This window comes from Pteronotus mesoamericanus, unplaced genomic scaffold (genome assembly GCF_021234165.1).
Source record: "Pteronotus mesoamericanus isolate MK-2021 breed Mesoamerican mustached bat unplaced genomic scaffold, CSHL_Meso_final contig_20, whole genome shotgun sequence".
Classification (NCBI taxonomy): domain Eukaryota; kingdom Metazoa; phylum Chordata; class Mammalia; order Chiroptera; family Mormoopidae; genus Pteronotus; species Pteronotus mesoamericanus.
In genome coordinates this window covers 64533881-64557271 of record NW_026555085.1, presented here as the reverse complement: position 1 = coordinate 64557271, position 23391 = coordinate 64533881, and the positions used below count along the sequence as shown (strand labels likewise).

The 23391-nt window shown below is 40.2% G+C and overlaps 1 protein-coding gene and 1 pseudogene across 1 annotated transcript in view; one reads left to right on the top strand and one right to left on the bottom strand.

The window, feature by feature from the left end:
- Positions 1-14704, top strand: part of SLC22A16 (solute carrier family 22 member 16) — a 28469-nt gene extending 13765 nt beyond the window's left edge. The window contains exons 4-8 of the mRNA XM_054568894.1: positions 4911-5442; positions 8851-8978; positions 11298-11399; positions 12396-12495; positions 14595-14704. Coding sequence (XP_054424869.1) covers positions 4911-5442; positions 8851-8978; positions 11298-11399; positions 12396-12495; positions 14595-14704 — 972 coding nt within the window. The remainder of the gene's footprint in view (positions 1-4910; positions 5443-8850; positions 8979-11297; positions 11400-12395; positions 12496-14594) is intronic.
- Positions 14705-21206: 6502 nt separating this feature from the next.
- Positions 21207-21780, bottom strand: LOC129067172 (60S ribosomal protein L17-like; annotated as a pseudogene).
- Between the last annotated feature and the right edge of the window lie 1611 nt (positions 21781-23391).

Sequence of the window (23391 nt, the reverse complement as noted above, 5' to 3'; positions counted from 1 at the left end):
GGAGTTTCAAAAGAGTATAATTCAAATATTAAAGGATAAAGAGAGGCATTTGAGGAAATCAGTGGTGTTCTAGAATAATTTTGCAAAAATTAATTTTATGATTTGTGTTATAAAAGTCAAATGTGGAATAAAATTTTGCAGTAAAAATTCTCATCCTTTCACCCCTCCCCAAATCCATCATTTGATATATTCTTTTTGTATTCCAAGAATGATCACCTATTGCTATTATATTCTGGTTTTTGTTAAAGATAGTCCTATTTTCTTTTTTTTGTTTTTTTTAAATTTTTAAATCATGTTTATTCTATTGCAGTTGTCTCTATTTTTCCTGTCTTGCCCCCTCCACCCATCCCACCCCCACCCCCCTCTCCCACAGTCAGTTCCCACTCTGTTGCCCATGTCCATGGGTCATTCATACATGTTCTTTGTCTAGTCCCTTCCCCTTCTTTCCACCATTGTCCTCTTTCCCCATCCCCTCTAGTCATTTTCAGTCTGCTCTATGTTTCCATGCCTGTGGTTTATTTTGCTCTTTAGTTTATTTTGTTTAATAGATTCCACTTATAGGTGAGATCATATGGTATTTGTCTTTCACCGACTGGCTTATTTAACTTAGCAAAATATTCTCCAGTTCCATCCATGTTGTTGCAAAAGGTAGGAGTTTCTTTTCTTTCTTTCTTTCTTTCTTTCTTTCTTTCTTTCTTTCTTTCTTTCTTTCTTTCAATTTTATTTATTTTTTAAATGTCAAAATCCATTATAAAATACTAAAAATTTAAATCCATTATAAAGTGTCAGCAATTAAAACAACATGACACCAACATAGAAATAATCAAGTAGATCAATGAAATATATTGAGCATTCTAGACAGAAACATATATATCTGTCTAACAATGTAATATATTATTACATTGATATTTCAAATCAATGGGGAAAATAAGGCTTATTCAACAAATAAGGTGCATAGACCACTGTTACTTGAAATAAAACAAATATAGAGCCCTATTTCACACATTATACAAGAAATATTCAGGTAAGTTAAAAATCATTATGTAAAATCTAAAGAGTTTTAGGGGAAAATACAAAATAATATTTTTCTTACCCTTAAGTAAAATATTCAAACCCAGAAGCTATAACAATATGTATTGACATATTGACTATATGACTATATTGAACATTTAATACTATATAGTAATATACATATAAAAAAGTTAAAGGACAAGTAATAGAATAGGAAAGTATTTGCCACACATCTGAAAAAGGGTTAATAGTTTTGTTTTGTTTTTTAGGGAAAAAGTTCTACAAACCTTTAATCAAAAAATGGATAAAGAATCCCCAAAAATCATTTAAAGCTTTTTTAAAATTAATAGAAATAGGCAAGAATATACAAAAAGAGGTTTAGTTTCAACAAATAATAAAGTAACTATTAAAATAACACAACATTGTCACAATCAGATTAATAAGTATTAAAAATATTGGTAATATCAAGTATTGCCAACTGTGAAAGAAAGTGTGTATTCATAGACTCTTTTTCTTCATCTTAAAGCAGTTCCTTTAGCATATGTTGCAATGCTGGTTTGGTGGAGATGTATTCTTTTAGCCTTCTTTTGTCTGGGAAACTCCTTATTTTGCCTTCCATTTTAATTGAGAGCCTTGCTGGGTAGAGCAGTCTTGGTTGCGGGCCTTTGCTTTTCATTACTTGGAAGATTTCTTGCCATCCCCTTCTGGCTTGTAGTGTTTCTGTTAAGATGTCAGCAGCTACCTTTACTGGGGCTCCCTTATATGTTACTGCCTGTTTCTCCCTTGCTTCCTTTAGGATTCTCTGTGTGTCTTTGATATTTGCCATTTTAATGATGATGTGTCTTGGAGTGGGCTTTTTTGGGTTCCTCTTGAATGGGACCCTCTGTGCTTCCTGGACTTGTGTGACTTTTTCTCTCCTCAAATTAGGGAAGTTTTCCATCATGACTTTTTCAAACAGATTCTCTATCCCTTGCTCCTCCTCTTCTCCTTCTGGTATCCCTGTAATACGGATATTATTACGTTTCAGGTTGTCCTGCATTTTGCTAAATGCCTCTTCATTCTTTCTTAGTCTTTTTTCATTTTCTTGCTCTTTCTGGGAGCTTTTTAGTACCTTATCCTCCAGCTCACTGATTTGTTCCTCTGCTTCATCTAGCCTGATTTCTATTCTTTCTACAGTGTTCTCCAATTTAGAAATTGTATTCTTCATTTCCTCTTGTCTCTTATTGATAGTTTCTATGTCCTTTTTCACCCTGGTATAATTTGCAGTAAGTTCCTCGTAGTTTTTTGTAATTGCCTATAATCTCACTGAGCTCATTGAGCTTCCTTAGAACCATTGTTTTGAAATCAATATCTGATAGTTTATCTGCTTCTATTTCATTTAGTTCTCTTTCTGGGGATTCCTCCTTTCCCTTCAACTGGGGGGTGTTTCTTTGTCTTCCCATTATTTGTGAGACTCTTTTTTTTTTTGCTTCTGCTTCTTAAATTGATCTCTCTTGATTTCCTGACTCTGTAGTGTGAACTTCTATGGTAGGAGACCGCTGTTTTTTTATTTCTGGATCTGCCTCTGATGATGACTGTCTGACCTTAGGCAGTCTGTTTGAGACTTCCAGGAATCTACTGTCTGTGGTTGTCTCCTTCAGCTGTTAATCTAGTCACTCTGCACTCAGCAGGCCAGCTTAGACACCACAGAGCGGGGCAGAGTCCCTCCTTGGGGGCAGGGTTACTAGGTCCTCTCATGCTGTTGCCCCTCAGGGAAGTGGTCTGCCTGAGCAAGAGGGCTGCTGCCACATGGGGGATGAGTCAGCACCAGGATCCTGCTGGCTAGTCTCTCAGTTCCCTCCCAAAGCCTTTTTCCCTAGTCTCTCCTCAGGCATCTCTAGACCACTCTACCCCCTCATTTGCTGGAGACCAGGGTAAGGGGCTGCAAATAAAAATTTATGCATTGGCCCTTTAAACGGCTCTTTGTGTGTCCAGCTGCCTGTTTCTGGCAGAGAGCAACACTGCCACTTTTGCAGCTGGTTATTACCTGTGTACTTTTGGGCTCTGGTGCTGTAGACTGGAGATGCCCGCTTAAGGTTTAGAACCCACTCATCTCAGGGGGATCCAACTGGCCATTTCAATATCCTGCTGGTGCTGCCACCCCTGGGTGCCCCACCCACCTTCCTGAGTCTCTACTGCACCCCTTACCACTTAGGTTGTGCTAAAGCTGATTCTTCTGTCTGTGGGAGGTAATAAGGCTCCTCTCTTGCTATTGTTCAGTTGTTTGTTCCAGGTGGTTTCCTCACAATTTAGTTGTAATTCCAGATTGGTCCTGGGAGGAGGTCAGTGTAACTTCTACTCACTCCTCTGCCATCTTGATCCTCTCTCAATTCCTTTTTTATCCCCTATTTTAAAAATATAGTTTTTTTTCTCATTTTTAAAAATTGTGGTAAGAAACACATAACAAAGTTTACCATCTTAACTTTTTAAGTGTACAGTTCAATGATGTTAGGAACAGTCAAATTGCTGTGCAACTATCACCATCATTCATCTCCAGACTGTTTTTCATCTTTGCAAAACTGAAACTCTGCACCCATTAAAAAGCTCCCCATTCTCTCTATCCTACCATAACCCCTAGCAACTACCATTCCACCTTCTCTATGAATATGATTACTCTAGGTACCTTATTATAAATACAGCCATGCAGTATTGGTCTTGTTCTGATTGGCTCATTTCACTTAACTTAATGTTTTCAAAGTTTATTCATGTTATAGCATATGTCAAAATAGTCTTCATTCTCCCTTGTCAAGGCTGAATAATATTGCATTGTATGTATATACCATATTTTGCTTATCTGTCTATGAATGTCTGGATTGTTTCCACATTTTAACTACTGTGAATAAGGCTGTTAAGAACATGGATGTACAGATATCTCTTTGAGACCTTGCTTTAAATTCTTTTAAGTATATACCCAAAGTGGGATTGCTGGATCATATAGTAATTCTATTTTTAATTTTTTCAGGAATTCTCATACTGTTTTCCTTAGGGGTTATACCATTTTACATTCCTACCAACAGTGCACAAGGTTTCGAATTTCTCTACATCCTTGTCAACACTTACTATTTTTTGTTTTTTTGATGTAGCCATCTTAATGGCTATGAGATGATACCACATTGTGATTTTGATTTGTATTTTCCTAATGATTAGTGATGTTGAGCATCTTTTCATGTGCTTCTTGGTCTTCCGTGTATCTTTGAGAGCCAAGTTCTTTGCTTGCTCATTTTTGAATTGAATCGTTTAATTGTTTTTTGAGTTTTAGAAGTTCTTTCTATATGCTGGATAACTTTCTCTTACCAGGTGTCTGGTTTGCAAATATCTCATTCTGTAGGTTTCCTTTTCATTCTGGTGATAGTGTACTTTGATGCAGAGAAGTTTTAAATTTTCATGAAGTCCAGTGTGTGTTTTTTCTTTGTTGCCTGTCAACATAAAGTTTTAGTCAAATCTTCTTTCTTCTCACTAGTTCCCACAATGTTTTGTCCCTGTTTAAAATTTAGGATTTAATAATAAGGACTTCCTGCATAGGGATAAATTGATATATACACTTAAAAGGAACTGAGAAATAGGTTCACAGTATAAAGGAATATTTAAATGAAACAAAAGGTAGTGTCTAACATTTATTCATACATAACCTCTCAAGTTTTGCTGTTGGGGGGAGAGAAGCTGGAGGAAGATGAAAGGACCCATTTAAAGATGAAGGATGGATCAGATTAAATGCCCTTTTATATATGTGGTATGGGTTCCAAAAAACAATTTTTTGTCATTTTCTTTCTTGTCTCTGTGTCATTTGCTAAAAGATCGGACCCCTCAGTCATCATAAATGTGAACTTAAATCTGGACCACCCTCCCCTTTTGTTTTTCAGGTTTCAAGTGGCTATCTAGTGGTGGTGTTTGTCTATGTGACAGAATTTATTGGCAGGAAGGCTCGGACGTGGGCGTCCATGCACGTGCATTCCTTTTTTGCGATTGGAACAATGGCGGTGGCTTTGACGGCCTACTTAGTCAGGACCTGGTGGATCTATCAGCTAATCCTCTCCACAGTGACTATCCCCTTTGTTGTGGTCTGTTGGATGCTCCCGGAGACCCCTTTTTGGCTTCTTTCAGAAGGAAGACATGAAGAGGCACAAGTGATAGTAGATAAGATGGCCAAGTGGAATAGGACAAGCACTTGTAAGCTGTCAGAACTTTTATCACTGGATATATATGGTCCTGCTAGTAAGCAGCCTTCTAAAATTGAGGTGCACAAATTCTCAGATCTGTTTTATGACTGGAATATTGGAACAAGGACAGTTATTGTCTGGCTGATTTGGTTCACGGGGTGTTTGGGATTCTATTTCTTCTCCTTGAATTCTGTTAATTTAGGAGGCAATGAATATTTAAACCTCTTTCTCATGGGTAAGTAGTTAAATTATATTTAAGTGTAACAATGAAATGAAATTTCTGCCATGTTTTTAGTGCCTTTTTTTCCCTACAGGAACAATACTGCCAACTACAGGGTTATGGTCTCTTGTAGTGTTATTATACTACACTACATGTATATACTTATTTTTTTTTTAAATGCAAATAGAAGAATTTAGCGCTTTCTTTCTTTTCTGCTTATTTTCCTTGCTTGTTTCCTTCCTTGAAGCCCATCCTATCTCAGAACCCTCCTCAGGGGTAACTGCTCTAACATTTGACTTTGCACCCTTTCAGATCTCCATGCGTTTTCATGTATTTGTGCAGATAAACATTGCTTATTTTAACATGAAATATTGAATATGAAACATAAAGTGAGATCATTCACTGCATATTGCTCTTTGTACATTGTTTTCCTTTTAAAATGTAATATGTGTTGGAGATCTTCTGGTCTCTTTCTGTCTTTAAATATCCTTACTTTAAAAAGTTTAGTCAGTAAAAAAACTTAAATACATGTGACTATAATTGATGTTGCTGTGTTGCGTCCATTTCAGGAGCAGGTTAAAACTGGCTTCAGATATTGTTGTGATAGCTTGAGATGTGACTCCTAGTATAAACCAAATTTGCTTCAAATATGAGAGAAATAGTAGAGATCTATCAGCATTTGTTCATCTAGTTCCTGGTCATCTCCACGTAGGGCGCTTGTGTTTGGCATTCTCAGAAAATCTTGCTTTAAAATTTTTATACATACAAATCATCCCCACATTAAAGGGCTCTGCTGACATGTCTATTTTTGTTAGGAACAGTGAGAGAAGTCATTTTAAGAAAAAAACATTTACTCTCTTTTTGGTCAAACCAACAAGTTTGTCTTGACTTCGTCCCCACTGTATTTATCAATTTGAGCAATGAAGCGGTATTCCTAGAACAGAGCAGCAACCGGTAGGAGGATGGCATGGGGACAGGGTGTGGTCTGGGGTTGCTGAGGAAAGCTGGCATTTTACATCTTTATGATATGGTTTCTTAATTTTGACAGAGATATAAATTCTCAAGAAAGTGGGCACTCTTATAACTGTAAAAAGGCTTCCAAGACAAATCTACATCGTTTTATATTCTCTATTTGGATTTTTCACGTCTTTACCCTTTCAGTATTCCTGCTGACAAGTACTTAATTCCATGCTGTGAAATTTTTGAACAAGTTTTCATCTCCTGAGATGGTTTGGGGCTGGTGGGCACTTGAGCTCTGGTTTTGTGCCTTTTGCAGGGGTCATGTGTAGATAGGAGCAGAATGGGGCCCAAGTGCTTAGAGAGATAATAAATTATAAAGTAAAGAAAGCAGTGACCCACTGTCCTAATCCCAGAAGGGCTGGGCCTCATTGCTGGCCCCATTTCTGTCCCAGACACAGTCAAGCCAGAAATCAGGCGTAGTGTCAGCATCCTGACGCAACAACTCAGGGAAAGCCCGTGTAGTCCGCCTTCACTGTCTCTCCGGCTGTTTCACAGCTGCTGCCTGGCTTCGTTAGACTCCAGGGCACTGTCTGGTGGCTTTGCACACAGTCCTATGCAGGGGAGAGCTCTGAGTCTCACATGGAGGGAGCCCATCGGGGAGGAAGGCTGCAGGACAGGGGCTTTGGCCCACCAAGACCTCACTTCCATGCCCTGAGCTGTCACTTACTCGCTTGGCTCAAATCATTCACTCTTCTTAGTTGTTGAGTGGGGATGATAACCCAGGCTTATGCCCATGAGGCTCTTTTTTTTTTTTTTTTTAAATCCTTGAGGATGTGTTTATTGATTTTGAAAAAGAGCGAGAGAAAGAGAGAGGGAAAAATCCATGTGAGAGAGAAAGCCATTGATTGGTTGCCTTCTCAGAGCTCACATGCACGCCAACTGAGGATTGCATCTGCAAGCTGGGTATGTGTCCTGACTGGGAATCAAACCTGGGATCTTTTGGTGCATGGGACAGTGCTCCAGCCAACAGAGCCACCTGGCCAGGGCTTCCATGAGGCTCTTTTGAAGCCCACTGTCTTATCTGATCTTGAAAAGTGCTTGATGAACTCTTTAAACAACAACAACAATGAGTACAGGAATAGACGTGCCTACTGCTCTGAGCTGAAACTTGGACGTGATAACAGCGCCTGTGAAAGGGAGGCGTTGCCTCTGAAGCTGTTTATTGTTCACATTGATGAGGAAGACTGTCTTTCAAATGAGGCTCAGAATGTTGTTGCTGTTATTGTTATAACATATTTGTTTTTGTCTGAGCCATTTTTTTTTTCTGAGCAGCTTCAACTGAATTTAATTTTGGATGTACTACTAAGAATGTTCACTCAGAAAATATGTATCCACCTGCTATGGTGTGTTCCAGAACCCATGGGAGACATTTAGACCCACACCTGCCTCTCCAGGTGCCGGTCAGCTGCTGCGGACGAATGCACAAATGCCGCCACTCCTGAAGGGCAGTGGTGGGGAGTGTTCTGAGAGGAGACAGGCTCAGAAGGGGTGGGGGTGGGGCGAAGAGAGCTTTGAATTACAAGGAAGATCTGGGCTGGCTCCTTCCCCAAGGGAGGTTGTTGGGTTGACTCGGTTTTGTTGAGAGACCTTGCTTGCTCCCTGTTTGGTTCTGGCTGATGGATGATAAAGCTTTTTTGTTCTGGCACTAAGATTCAAATTTTGGTTCTTCAAGGAAAGGAGTTTTATGTCATTTATGGATTCAGCTCTTTAATTTCTGTTGTGGGGGAGTAAAAAGAAGTCCAAAACAAAGCTCCTGTTCATATGCATATTAGATTAAATTCATATTAGATTAAAAATGTTAACTTTTAGGTTTAAAATTCACCAAGCAGTTATCATTGGTTTATGAACTTAGCTGACACTGGATTTTCTACTTTAGTTTCTAAGTTTGAAGTTGCTGATATAAAAATTTCTCCCTAGTTCTGTCAAGCATGAGAAAAACTGGGACAACTGTAATAGCATAAACAATAAACTATAATTTAAATTTTTAAAAAAGAACATGCATGGGATCATCGGCATTAAAAGAAATAAACACCTAGAAAAAGAAGATCCAAAATTATCAATATTGCCTATTAATTTTACTGATTTATTCATTCAACAGGCCTGTCCTCCAGGCACCATGCTGTGTCCTTGGGGGCTTACAGCTTAGTGGGGGTAAGATTTCTAGGGCAGGAGATAAGTGCTGGGTAGAGGAAGTTAGCCTTCGCTAATTTCACAGGAAACATTCTCTGGGGAGTTAGAAGTGCTGGGCCTTGCTGCCTCTGGAGCACTGGGTAGTTCTCAGAGACCCCTCCCTGGAAGCAGAGATACTGCTGATCATTCCTTTTGGGGGATGGGTTACAAGGAGGGGTCCCCTCGTACAGTTGGACACCATGGCTTATTGAGGGCCCTTTTGCTCAATGACAGGTGCAGTGGAAATTCCTGCCTATGTTTTCGTGTGCTTGGGGATGGACAGTATGGGCAGAAGAAATGTTCTGTTCCTCTTCCTCATGTCAGGCGCAGTTTTCTGTGGTGTGATTATGGTAATCCCCCCGGTGAGTTATTTTATGTTTTATTTAGAGAGTGATTCGTTATACTATGACAGTTTTGGGAGAATTTCAGCTTATTATAAAAAGTATGAAGATCAATTTAGATATATGGACAGAGTACATATTAATATTTAACAATATATTTTCTTTAAAAAACCCGTTCTTTCTCTGTTATATAGGAGAACATGCTCATTGTGGAAGACTCAAGGGAAAAAGAAATATATTTTTTAAATGCCCATTATCCCACTTCCCAGCGATGGCCAATGATGTATTTTTGTAAATACAGTAATGCTGATTGAAGAAAGCAGATACCTCCTAGTGATTATCATCTCAAACATTTATTCATTCAACAAACATCTATCCAGCATTTATTATGTGCCAGGTCCTATTCTAGGTGCTGAAGACACACTGTGAATCAAGTTTCTTAAGTATAACAAAGAAAAAGCAGGATGAGGAACAGGGAATGACTACATGCGGCGGGGAGCACGCCTGTGTACTGTTTTATTTCACCTAGGGTGATCAAGGGTGGTGTGCCCCTCAGAGAAGGTGACATTTGATCAGAAACCTGAAAGAGAGAGGGAGCCATCGAGACATCTGAAGGATATAATATCTTCTATTCAGGATCGTTCCTGTTTAAACAGTCTTGTTTTTTACTGTGCTAGCTTAGTAGTTGCCAATCTCTAGTATGCTCCCTGAGGCACTTGCATTTAACAATGCAGTTTCTTCATGAGAAGCACTGCCTTAAACCACTGAAAGGACTCACGTTCCCCTATTTCGGCAAGCCTCAACCCTTAGAATACCTCTTTTATCCAGAAATGTCCCCCCTCTTCCCCTCAAAATGTTATCAGAACCCATATTTGCAGTCTATTTGAAAAATGTGGTCACTATAATAATATTTTTTAGTTCTTTATTTAATTTTCTCCAGCAGTAGTACCTCAACATGTAGCCCAAGGTGTTTTAAGTTTTGTATATTGTTTGGTTTAAACTTAAGATAACCAGTGACTTCTTTTTAGAGTGATGCTCCACTTGATGATCAGGGTCAGTGAATCAAATGTTTTATGTCACTGAAGCTTCCAGGTGATTGATATACAACTGATACAAATGTAATAAAACTGCGGAGAACCAGGAGGTCTCCGCCAGTTTGAGGGAACTTCATCTGTCTTTGTTTTTAAGTAGTTTGCAGTGATATTTATTGAGTTGATGGCTGCCGCCTTTGCACTGGTAAAGTTCGGGGGAACCCCGGCCGCCTCAGGATCTCCAGTGCTTGAGCGCAGCAGTACCAAGGAAGACAGGAGAGCCGCTGATGGGGATTTCCGGCAGGGCACCCGCTCCTAACCACCGGTTTCTCCCCTCTAATAAAATTTCTGCTCACATGGTAGTGCTAACACAGTACACATTTTTTTAAGTCACAGTAATTGATTCAATCCACACTGTCTACAGTAGTAATTAAGGTGACAAGGTGACACTGGTCGCTTTAATAAAGGCATCCCCAAATCTCAGTGACTTCACATAATAGCTGTTTATTTCTTGCTCACAGGAAGTCTGATGTGTGTGTATGTGGCTGGTAGCAGTGGGAGTGAGGGAAGGGTGTTGGCTCCACGGGATCAGTCAGGGGCTCAGGTTGACAGAGGCGTGGCCATCCTCAACACAGGAACTCCAGGGTCACCCGGGTCTCATCATCCGGCTGGCAGCTAGCAGGGAAGGGATGAGATGGAACACAGGAGAACTTTGTGAGCCGCCGCTGAAAGTGAGACGCCTTGAGGAAAGCTGAAACTACGCTGGAGGCACTGAGCCATTTTGCTGTTGAGGAATGCATCAGCCAGTTGGGGGGATGGGGTGGAGAGTCTGTACTAACAGTTCAGTTATCACTTGCAAATTGCTTTCTGGAGATAATTTATAAGCCCCGAGATCACTACTGAAAAGGGCACGATTTTGTTTTTATGGTTCTTTGATTTATTCTGCTAGCTCAGTTCCAGGAGTGGGTGAGTTATTGGTGGAACCAGCATGTTTGGATGTATCAACTTCCAAAGCAGTTCTCCCAAGAGATGATGTTCTTTTATTATTTGGTAATTTGAAATCTCCAAGGCTTGCGGGGTTGGGGGGGGGGGGATGGCGGGGAGGTACAATAAAACTTTCCTCTAAACTGGAAAGCTTTTGCAGACCATGAGTAGAGTTTACAAAATAAATGCAAACAAATATAAAACTCTTCATTGTTCTTGAAAATACTGGAGGACTAGAAAGTTTTAATTAATAATTTTAAAAATTTTATATTTTTCTTTAAAATATTACTTCCGATGTTTTCTTTTGCTAATATGGTCCTTTCAGGATTATCATAATTGGACTGTGGTGGCATCTATAGCTGGAAAATTTGCCGTAGGGTCAGTGTTTGGCCTCATTTACCTTTATACAGCAGAGCTGTACCCAACTGTGATAAGGTAAGAGTAACTTATTTTTCTGTTGTTTTCCTATTATCTTTCACTTATGTATCATTTCATTATGTTTGGCTTTTGAGTATAAATGCTTTATTTTCATAGATACTACTTGAGCTCTGAGTTGGGGGTAGTTACAAGATGCTAATTTTGAATCTGAGGCTTTATCTATTCCTCATTAGCAAGGATAGTCAAGAAATAACGCTCAGTTATCCTAAAATCATTTTAAATCTTGAATATAATTGACTTATGCTGACTATCCATATGATTTGGCTAATTTTCTAAGGATGTGCCTCTTGATGTTCCAATGCTACATGAGTTTGTTAGGGCTGCCATAACAAACCACCAAAGCTGGGAGGCTCAAACAAGGGAGATTTACTTTCTCACACTTCTGGAGGCTCGAAGTCCACGATCAAGGTGTTTGGCAGGTTTGGTTTCTCCTGGAGTCTGGCTCCTTGCCTTAAGAAAAGATACCTATTCACAGTATAAAAGCACATTCTTCCCTTCCTGCTAGACATTTTATAAGGTTTCTTTAAACACCTTTTAACAAAAAGCACATTGAAATATTGCTTGATTTTTTTAACAATAAAATAAAATGTTCCATAGATATAAGTCTTGTGTTCTCTCAAATTCCCACTCCCGCAACCAAATTCCTGTTCTAGCAGATTGATGTTGTCCTCGATAATAGGCAATGAATATACATGAGGGCCTCATCTGCATACCAGATGAAGAATGTTTTACCCTTTTATGTCTTGAATTATCTGCATGCTTGTCTATACCACCATTTCGGAGAATGTGGATCTAAATCACAAGGGAATCTTGAAAAATTAAAGTAAATTTACAAATATATTAAATCAAGCTTAAGTTGTATTATTTATTCTCTGCTGGAGGGTGGACCGGGGTTCCAGGAAGTCGGTCCCTCACACTGGGTCGTCTCTGCTCCACTTGCCTTCCGCTCCTGCCGCCATCTGCCATAACTCTCCCCTTGTTTCAGGACGCAGGCCCTGGGAAGTGGCAGCATGGTGTCCCGTGCAGGAAGCATCATCGCCCCGCTCTCCCTTTACCTCTCTGGCATTTGGACCTCCACGCCCCAGGTGTTTAATTGGTTTGTAGAACTTTACCGAGAGAGCAGAAAGGCAGATCCGCTAATTGCCTTCTATATTGTTATTTATTGGAGGTGAATTTATCATTCAGTGATGGGTTTGTAAAAACCTTATTAACAGCCTACCAGACGGTAAGTAGGGTGGTAGCTGCTGTTTTCTTGTTGGCTGATTGCCTTCCATCCACTGGTGAGCTGAAGGTTTCAGCTCTGTCTGCCACGGACGGGCCTCTCCTTACCCCTGTCATGAAGCTGGGACCTTACAGGTATTATTTAATCCTTTCAACAGTCTTTTGGGACAGGTACTATTATTTCCATTTTATAGATAAGGAAACTGAGGAGCAGAAAAGTTAAGTAACTTGCCCAAGGTCACACAGGTAGCAAGTTACTGGGCAGAGTGGGCTTGGAGATTATACAAGGCTCGAGAACTTCATTTTTACTAGCAATGTCAAGAAAAAGGTCAAAAATGCATGCGAGGGAGGGAGGGCTGCTGATGGAGGAAAATCTGAGGGGGGAAGGGAAGGGAGAAGAGGAGAGAGGGGGGAGGCTGTGGCATCTAGGGAGGATGAAAGGCTCCTCCTGGTGGGGACGTGGGAGGTGGGAGGTGGGAGGTGGGAGGTGGGAGGTGGGAGGTGGGAGGTGGGAGGTGGGAGGTGGGAGGTGGGAGGTGGGAGGTAGGAGGTTCAGGAGGAGGGGATGGGACCTTGTTGGGATGTTTGTGGGGTGGAGGGAGCTGGCCAGGGCTGCAAGAGACCAGGTCTTCTTCTTAGAGTGAGAGGCGAGAATGGAGGGTTATGGATTTGTTTATTGCCTATTATTCTTACTACCAAGCTTAAAAAAAAAATCCACCTCTGTCTTGGATTTTCCATTTGATTCTGTTTCTGGTTTAGACTTGCTTAGTGTTTTTCAGGCCGTGACACAGGGCTCTCTGGGGGTTCATACATCAGTGGCTCTACCTGCTCTGTCTTCAGGCACCAGAAAATGCTTTTAAACATCCTTTGGAATGCCACTACTAGTGCTTCGAGGCTTACTCTTGCATTTCTAAGAAGTAGATTATCAGCATTCTGCAAAACAAAATAAAAAGCTGACCTCCCAGGGCACGTCTGTTATTGAGTACCTTCATCATGTCAGAGTTGCACTGTGTGTTTCTTCTTTCTCATTCTCAGAGGTTGTAAAAGCTCCCTGTATGTAGATTTATCAGAAAAACCATGCCTTAAGTTATTTTTAAGGGCTCATCCCAAGCAGTATTTTTTGCTACAGGAATTCAAATTATGTCAGGATGAAACACATTTTTACAGACTGTATAGAAATTTAGTTCTGAAATTCACCTAACATCTTCATAATGATCAATAGAGAATAGGTATGTAGACTTTCATTTTTAGCGTGATTTGCATTTTAAAGACAAACACCTGGTCCTACTCTGAAAGGTTGCCTATTATGTGTCAAAATTTGGAAAGAAAAGAAATATTTTTTTTTTAAACAAGAAATCAGATGGACACCCCCCCAGCCCGCCCTGCAAAGTAGCAGTTAATTTCTATTGCTCTTGTTTTGTTTCCCCTTAAATTCGGTAGGTTTTGGTTCATTGAAACATTCAATTGTGCATGCATATATGCATTTATTCATTCCCCACCATTTATTGAAAGCTGATAGCACACTGGTGATTGGGCCAGGGACAGGGCTGATTAAGACAGTCACTGACCATGAAGTCCCAACCCAAGGCTCCGTTGCTGGGTTTCTGCACAAGACAATGGAGCCTGGGAAAATGGGACTGGAGCTTTTTCCTCTGTGTAGCAGCTCCTAGGACAGTGCCTGCAAGAGTAATGAAGCAGGCAGTAACTGGGATTTATTGAGTAGGTGCTCCACGCTGGGTAAGGAATGAATGAATGAGTGATCGATCAGATTAAGCGTAGAACATGAGTTAAAGAACTCCCAATCCAACCAAAGTAACCAAAGGTCTCACCACGGAATAAAAATGTCCACTGGTATGTCAAATTCAACTCGATTTCATTCTGAAAAATGTTCAGAATTATCATTCTCTGAAAGGTACATTTATTTCTTGATGTGCCACTTACTGTTTTTTAAAATTCCTTCCAGTTGCTTGTCGGGATTTTGGCCTTTGTGAGTGGAATGCTAACCCTAAAACTTCCAGAAACCCTCGGGAAGCCTCTGCCAAATACTTGGGAGGAGGCAATCAAACTAAATGAGGAAAGGGGCAGCAGTTGAGGCAAATTATTTCGCACAACCAACAATACTGATGCTGGAAAAAAAACAGAAGAGATTAATTCAGGGGATTCTGGTCTTAGTGAATAAATGTGCTATGTATACCCTCTAGCACCTGAAATATTGTTTACTTTAATGCCTTTGTATTAGAGAAATATTATTCTCAAATCCTGCATGTCATTTGCATGTGTTTTAAAATTTTTTTGTAAGAAAGTTTTAAAATAATTGTTTTGTAAAAGAAATAAAAACTAAGATGAAAATGCTTATTTTTTAGACTGCTTTCTTATTGCCACAAAATATTTTTCCATATTTGTTCTTCTATGTCATTGTTTCTCAACCTTTCCCACTCACCACCTGAGGCAATATTCATACTCCAGTCAAGATGTGGGTCCTCCTGCTTCCCCCAGGGCTGTTACTGGGAAGAGGGTGCATGTGGGAGTGTGTTTCTTTTTTTTCTTTTCCATGATACGGATATATATGCATGTAATTTTCAGTTGTAGTTGACATTTAACATTATTCTATATTAGTTAAGTTAAAGGTTGCAGCATAGTGGTTAGACATTTATATAATTTATGAAGTATTTCCCCTGATTATTCTAATGCTTACCTGACACCATATTATTACAATATTATTCTTTTTTTTTAAAAAAAAGATTTTATTTATTTTTAGAGAGGGGAAAGGAGGGAGATAGAGAGGGAGAGAGACATCAATGTGTGGTTGCATCTCTCACGCCCCCTGTTGGGGACCTGGCCTGCAACCCAGGCATGTGTCCTATACTGGGAATCGAACCAGCAGCCCTTTGGTTCTCAGGCTGGTGCTCAGTCCACTGAGCCACACCAGCTAGGGCACAATATTACTGATTATATTGACTACGGTGTAGTTTACATCCCTGTGACTATACTATAACTATCCATTTGTACATCTTAATGCCTTCACTTTTTTCATCCAGCTCCCCAGCCTCCCATCCGGCAACCCTCAGTTTGTTCTCTGTATCCTTGAGTCTGTTCCTGTTTTGTTTGTCCATTTATTTTGTTCCTTAAATTCCACATGTAAGTGAAATCTTTGTCTTTGTCTAGTTTATTTCACTCAGGATAATATCCTCTAGGCACATCTATGTTATTGCAAATGGTAAGATTTTATTCTTTTTTATGACTGACTAATATCCCATTGCATAGAGATACCACATCATCTTATCCAATTGTCTATTGATGGGCACTTCGGTTGCTTTTATATTTTGGCTTTGTAAATAATGCTACAATGAACACAGGGATGCATATATCTTTTCAAATTAGTGTTTTGGATTTCTTTGGATATATACCCAGAAATGGAATTGCTGGGTCATAAGGTAGGTGGTTCTATTTTTAATTTTTTGAGGAATCTCCATACTGTTTTCCATAGTGGCTGCATCAATTTGCAATCCTATCAACAGTGCACAAGGATTACCTTTTCTTCACATCCTCACCAACACTTGTTGTTTGTTGATGTATTGATGACAGCCATTCTGACAGGTGCGAAGTGATGTCTCGTTGTGGTTTTAATTAGCATTTCTTTGATGATTAGTGATGTTGAGCATCTTTTCACATGTCTGTTGATCACCTATGTGTCTCTTTTTAAAAATGTCTATTCAGGTCTTCTGTCCATTTTGCATTTGGATTGTATGTTTTTGGTGTTAAGTTGTATGAGTTCTTTATAAATTTTGGATATTAACCTTTTATCTAATGTATCATGGCGAATATCTTCTCCCATTCGGTGGGTTGTCTTTTTTTTGGCTGAAATAAATTTATATATATATATATATATGTATATGTGTGTGTGTGTATAAAATTGATTATGCTATTACAGTTGTCTCATTCTTTTCTCCCCTTTATTCCCCTCTGCCTTGCATCCCCCTTCTACTAGCATTCCCCCCTTAGTTCATGTCCATGGGCTGTACGTATAAGTTCTTTGTCTTTTCCATTCCCTATACCATTCTTAACCTTCCCCTCCTATTTTGTACCTCCTATTCATGCTTCTTATTCCGTGTACTGTTTCCTCCATTCTCCCCCCTCTCCCCACCCCCGATCTCCATTTCTGTGACTCTGTTCCTGGTCTAGTTGTTTGCTTAGTTTGTTTTTATTTTTGTTTAGGTTCAGCTGTTGATAGTTTTAAGTTTGTTGTCATTTTACTGTTCATAGTTCTTAATCTTCTTTCTCTTAGGTAAGTCCCTTTAACATTTCATATACTAAGGGCTTGGTGATGATGAACTCCTTTAACTTGACCTTATCTGGGAAGCACTTTATCTGCCCTTCCATTCTAAATTATAGCTTTGCTGGATAGAGTAATCTTGGATGTAGGTTCTTGCCTTTCATGACTTTGAATACTTCTTCCCAGCCCCTTTCTGCTTGCAAAGTTTCTTTTGAGAAATCAGCTGATAGTCTTATGGGTACTCCTTTGTAGGTAACTGTCTCCTTTTCTCTTGCTACTTTTAAGATTCTCTCCCTATCTTTAATCTTGGGTAATGTAATTATGATGTGCCTTGGTGTGTGCTTCCTTGGGTCCAACTTGTTTGGGACTCTCTGAGCTTCCTGGACTTCCTGGAAGTCTATTTTCTTGGCCAGATTGGGGAAGTTCTCCTTCATTATTTGTTCAAATAGGTTTTAAATTTCTTGCTGTTCCCCTTCTCCTTCTGGCACCCCTATGATTCATTCAGATGTTGGAATGTTTAAAGTTGTCTCAGAGCTTCCTAAGCCCCTCCTCATTTTTTTGAATTCTTGTTTCTTTGTCTTGTTCTGGTTGAATGTTTACCTCTACCTTCTGCTCCCAATCATTGATTTGAGTCCCACTTTCCTTCCCTTTACCGTTGGTTCCCTGTATATTTTTCTATGTTTCACTTTATGTAGCCTTCACTTTTTCCTCCCTTTTGTGACCATACTCAACCATTTCTGTGAGGGTCCTGATTACCAGTGTTTTGAACTGTGCATCTGATAGGTTGGCTATCTCTTCATTGCTTAGTTCTGTTTTTGGAGCTCTGATCTGTTCTTTCATTTGAGCCATATTTCTTTGTCTCAGCATGCCTGTTTTGTTGGAAGGGGCAGAGACTTAGGTATTTGTTAGGGCGGGGCTACCCAGGTGGCTGCATTGTGACACTGTGTGTGGGGGAAGGGTCAGAGAGGGAAAAATGCCACTTGCTACTCTCCTGGTTGGTTTTCTGTTACTTCACCCCTACCCAAAAGCAAATTGGGCCCTTCTGGTGCTGATTCCCAGGTGGGTGGGTTTGTGTATATTCTAAGACCCTGTAGGTCTCTCCAATGGACTCTTCCGCGAGGCTGGGAGTTTCTCCCACTGCCACAACCCCCACAGGTTTTTATATCCAGAGGTTTTGAGGCTTTCTTTTTCTGCCCTGGAACCCTGGATTGCAGGGTGTGTCTTGCTCCCCAGCTGTTCCCCCCGGTTTATCCGCATGCAAATGTGGGACTACCTGGTCTGCCAGCCGCCACCTCACCCGCCTGGTCCTCTAGCCGCTACCTTGCTGTGCGTCCTCTCTGCCCCGGCTGCCCGTCTCCACCCCTCGTACTGGTCTGGATGAATGTTTCTTCTTTAGCTCCTTGGTTGTCAGACTTCCATACAGTTCAATTTTGGGGCAGTTCAGATTATTTTTTGTTTTTAAATTTGTTGTTGTCCTTCCTTTGGATGTGCGAAGAGGCAAAGTGTACCTACCTACGTCTCTGTCTTGGCCAGAAATTAGTAGGGTGTCTTTTCGTTTTGTGTATGGTTTTCTTTGCTGAGTCAACACTTTTTAGTTTGATGTAGTCTTATTTGTTTATTTTTTTCTTTTGTTTCCCTTGCCTAAGGCGATGTATCAAAAGAAATATTACTAAGAACTGTGTCAGAGAGCTTACTGCCTGTGTTTTCTTCTAGTTTTATGGTTTTGAATCTTACATTTAAGTCTTTAATCCATTTTGAATTTATCCTTGTATATGTATAAGAAGGTAGTCTAGTTTATTTTTTAGCATGTATCTGTTCAATTTTCCCAACATCTATTATTGAGTAGACTGTCTTTACCCCATTGTATTTTCCTGACTCCTTCATCATATATTAATTGACCATACAGGCATGATTCTCAACCACCACATGTGGGAGTGGGACCAATCCATTTTGCATCTCTGCCTCTCCTACCAGTCTCAATATCGCTTCTTAATAGCCTTATTATAGGACTTCTGTTCAACTAATCTTTAGATGGTTCTCCAGGTTGATGTTCTGTCATTTAGTTGTAATTTTGCTGTAGTCATGGGAGGAGGTGAGCACAGCATCTTCCTATTCTCATATCTTCACTGGCTCTGAAAGTATGTTTCACTTGCCAAAGCCCCTTGAAGGTTCTGTTTCTGGTATTCCTTCCCCTCTGATGAGAACCATAGCTCTAAATTCAAGTCTTTTTTAGTAATTCTCTGTCAAAAATGTTTGTAACTTAACCATAAATACTATAGCTATATATATATATATATGGTATGTTGCTTTCCAGTACTCTGAATAAAGAGGGCTTGATGGTGTACTCAAATGTTTTTGTGTTTGGTCCAGGTGAGAGACATGTATCTGTTAATGGCTGGGAGTGAGTGTTCTAGTTGAACATTTTTGCTTTTCCCGAATTTATGAAATTCTCTCTGTAAGTCTTCACAGGACAGAGAAGTGGCATTTTAGGGCTTTGCCAACTTTTAAAGTTTGCAGATCATCCTGGAAATTGACTTAAAGCATCATGTGGATCTGTTGCTGATGTAAAAAGAAATTTAAATATTCTTGCCTTTTAAAGAAAATCTACAGGAAGATTTTTACTCTTTTTTTAAGTACTAAGTTTGTTTTTTCAACTTTATTTAAAATAATATGTTGCAAAAACAGTTTAATATCCTGAACATTTCAACTGCAAAATTATGGCATAATCTTCTCTGTTAGAAGAGTATATTTCAGGTAAATTTCCCATAGGTTCTGGGTTTTTCTTAATTACAGTTTCATCAGAAGTTTATTTTATTTTTCTTTGCTTTTGAAATTTAGCTGTTGCACGTGTCTTATGTCCAGTATATTAGAATTAGTGTTATCTGTAGAGGCAAGTGACAGGACGAAGACAATTATATACAATAGATGCTGTTGATTAACAGTTACTCTTCGGGGGGAAAAAAAGATTTGACCTGAATTATTTAGACTTTTTATATTCATTCAATTCCCTGGATAGTTTCTTACTTGGTATTTCCACTTTTAAAATAAGACATAAAGCCAAAAACCTTTTTCCTGTTGTAAAACAAAACAAAACAAAACAAACAGGAGGATATAAAAAGAGAGAAAGACATTTATCCTTCCTCCTATCTCTTATTTTGTCTTTTTCTTTTTTTCATCTTCAGCCTGTTTTTCTGGCATTTAAATTTTTCCTTTTAACTAATATTTGATATTTTTACTTTCTTTTTATGTTCTGTATTAGTTTGCTAGACTGCCATAACAAAATACCACAGACTGGGTGGCTGAAGCATAGGACATTGATTTCTTGCAGTTCTCGAAGCAGGAAGTCCAAGATCAAGGTAGATTCCATCCTGAGGCCTCTTCACTTATAGACAGCCACCATCTCACTGCGTGTTCATATGACTTCTTGGTGCTCATGCAGGAAGGAGGAAAGGAAGGAGAGAGTGAGCGAGCACTCTGTTGTCTCTTGTAAGGGCACTAATCCCATCAGGAGGGTCCTCATCACCTCATTGAGCCCTACAAACATTTAGTCCATAGCTCCCATGTATGTTTGGTATCAGTAAATGTCCAGTCAGAAAAATGTAAAAATTACCAGAACAATCTGAATTTTGTAAATTTACAAAAGTAAGATATATTCACTGCAACCAGTTAAGACCACTGTGTCTTTCCTCTCTTGTTTCCTTCTGTCACATCTCCCTCTGGCAGATAACATCCAAGTGATCACAGACATTCTTTTCTTTCACAGTTTTGTATATATGTATTCTTTTTTTTTAAACTTTTTTTTTTTAGTATTTATTTATTTATTTTTTCAAATACATTTGTCTCTGCCTCCCCCCCCACCACTTTCCCTTGCCCCCTCCCTCCTTCCCTCCCTCAGCTCTTCCCCTTTGGTTTTGTCCATGAGTCCTTGCTATGTGTTCCTTGACTTTCCCCTTCCCTTCCTTTTCCCCGCCCCCCCTTCCCTCTTGTCTCTGTTGATTTGTTTTCCTTTCAGTGTTGCTGGTCTTATTTTCCTTGCATCTTTGTATTGTTGATTAGGTTCCACTTATAGGTGAGATCATACGGTATTTGTCTTATATATGTATTCTTAAAGAAGGCTTTTAAAATGCGATAAGCTCCAGAACCCATGGAAACTGAATCTGCACCCCTCTCCCACAAATTGCTGTTAAAAGGTATGTTGTTAGGAAAGTTCATATTAAAAATGTACTTTGAATGTACTTATTTATTATTTTTTTTCCTGCTTTTACTTTTACTAGTATTTATTTTATTTATTTTATGATGAATTTACTCCCGAGCCATAAATTTTTGTTTCTTCAATTTCTTCTGGGATATCTTTTTCTTCTGGGCAACTTCCTCTTCTGGTTTAGGAACAATCTGTCCTTTTTCTGTGAAGATCATCTCAATGTGGCAGGGAGAGCTCATGTATGGGTTGATCTGCCCATGAGCTCTGTAGGTTCTATGTCGCATCTTGGGAGCTTTGTTCACCTGGATGTGCTCGATGACCAGAGAATCTACATCTAAACCCTTAAGTTCAGCATTACTCTGCATTTTTACTCTCTGAAGCATGTGCAGCAAAAACTCAGCACTCTTTTTGGGCCACCGACCCTGTGTCCAGCCCCACTGTTTGGCCTGAGCACACCTACCAACTCCACCGTTGTATCAACAGAATGGGACACACTGCTTCTTCAAAGTGACATCTTTCAGATACTTGGTGGCTTTTTGAATATACATACCCTTGATGGCCTGGGCAGTTTCACAGGTGTTCTTGAAGTGAACCCGAAGATTTGAACCTCGTGATTTGCATGATTTTGTGGGGTTTTCTGGGTCAAGTGAATAGCGAACCATCTTCAGAGGTGACCTCTGGTCACTTCTGGGAAGAGGAAGCCGAATGTATTTAATTGAATGCTCAGTTCTGAGGGGCTCTTATCTGTCCCCCTTCTCTCACCCCTATTGAATATTTACTGAAAACACAACACAAAGAGTTCATTCTGTAAAATGGCTTATGTGAAAGGGTACTTAAATTCTTGCAGGTGAGAAGGAGGACTGTTTTCTTATTTAAGATTGCTCAGCTGGCAGGGGAAGCCCGAGTCCGGTAACCTCTCCCAACAGAGTGTCTGGGAGTTGTGGGTGTTCATGTCTTATCCGAATTCACCAGAAGTCAGTAATGGCTGTTCGTTTTATCTCTGAAGTCCACATGGTACCCGTATTTACTGACAACTAATAGTTCCCTAAGTAAATTCATTATCCTCATTCATTCTCTGCCTCTCCCTGGGCTCACCTACCGCAGTTAGGGACCAAACTTCTGAGATTTTTATGGATGTCCCAATAAGTAAGCTTTATTTTATAGGGAGGAAAGTGTTCAGTGATAGACCTTGCCCTACTTCTGTGTCCTCAGTCCCGCTCACCATGTTTCAGAGACTTGAGGGCCCTGAGCTCACCCCTTCCCCCTTCCCTATACCATCCTGAGCCATACGCAGCTGAATCCTTAGCCCTATGAGCCTTGCTTCCTCTATAACCTTCTGAAAAGTTCAAGTTCCATTGGCTTGAAGCCCTTTATTGACTGGCAGACTGACACATCAGCAAGGCTCACACATCCTGAGGCACCGACAGCCATGCAGAGCGGAGCAGGAGTGGCAGGGTGCCCAGGGGGACCGCGGCACACTGCACAGGTGCGGCGCTGTGGAGGACTGGGAAGCTATGCTCACTCGCCTGCAGTCTCGGGGAGATCACTTGAACTCTTTGGACCTTCGCCACTCGCCTGTGAAATGATACCATAAGGTCCCACTAGATGGTCCTTGAGGCCCCTTGTAACTCTCAACCTCAGGGATGCCTAAATCTGTTTTCCGGTCAGTTTTCTGAAAGACCCCCCCCCCATTTAAGTCACACTGCTGTAGTTCCGTGCAGTAGAAAACAAAAGGCCTGTTCTCAGTATACACATACAGCCTTCTTTCTTGGTTTTGTTTCTAAATGTTTCCTTCTTGACTTCCTTTCAGAGGCGAGTGGAGCCCTGACCTGGGCAGGGAGAAGAAGGAGCCCTTGCAGACATCTTCCATGGCTGCCATTACTTTTCAGATACTGTCCTCCCTCCTTGCCAGACTTATGGCCCTTCCACTCTCCGCTCTCACGCAAACCTCCTGCTTGTAGCCACCCACCATTTCTTCAGCCCTCTTTGAACTGCTTGCCTCTGCTACTTTGGTCACACCACCTTCCCTCCCAATATTTCCTACTTCCCTCTCGGTTCTCCAGCCTGGACTGGCCACTTGGGTCCCCCACGCTCCCTCTCCCCTGAGCCCTCGCAGCGCCTACAGCTACAGCGCTACTTATTAGAGGACTGTCTTATTCTGCCTTGTTTCCTTTCTTGAGGGAGAAAATTTCATTTTAGAAATCCTTGAATCTCTCCTAGTCCTCGCAACATGACTTGGGCAGAGGGACTGCTTTGTAAATGTTTGTTGATTGATTTTATAGTAGG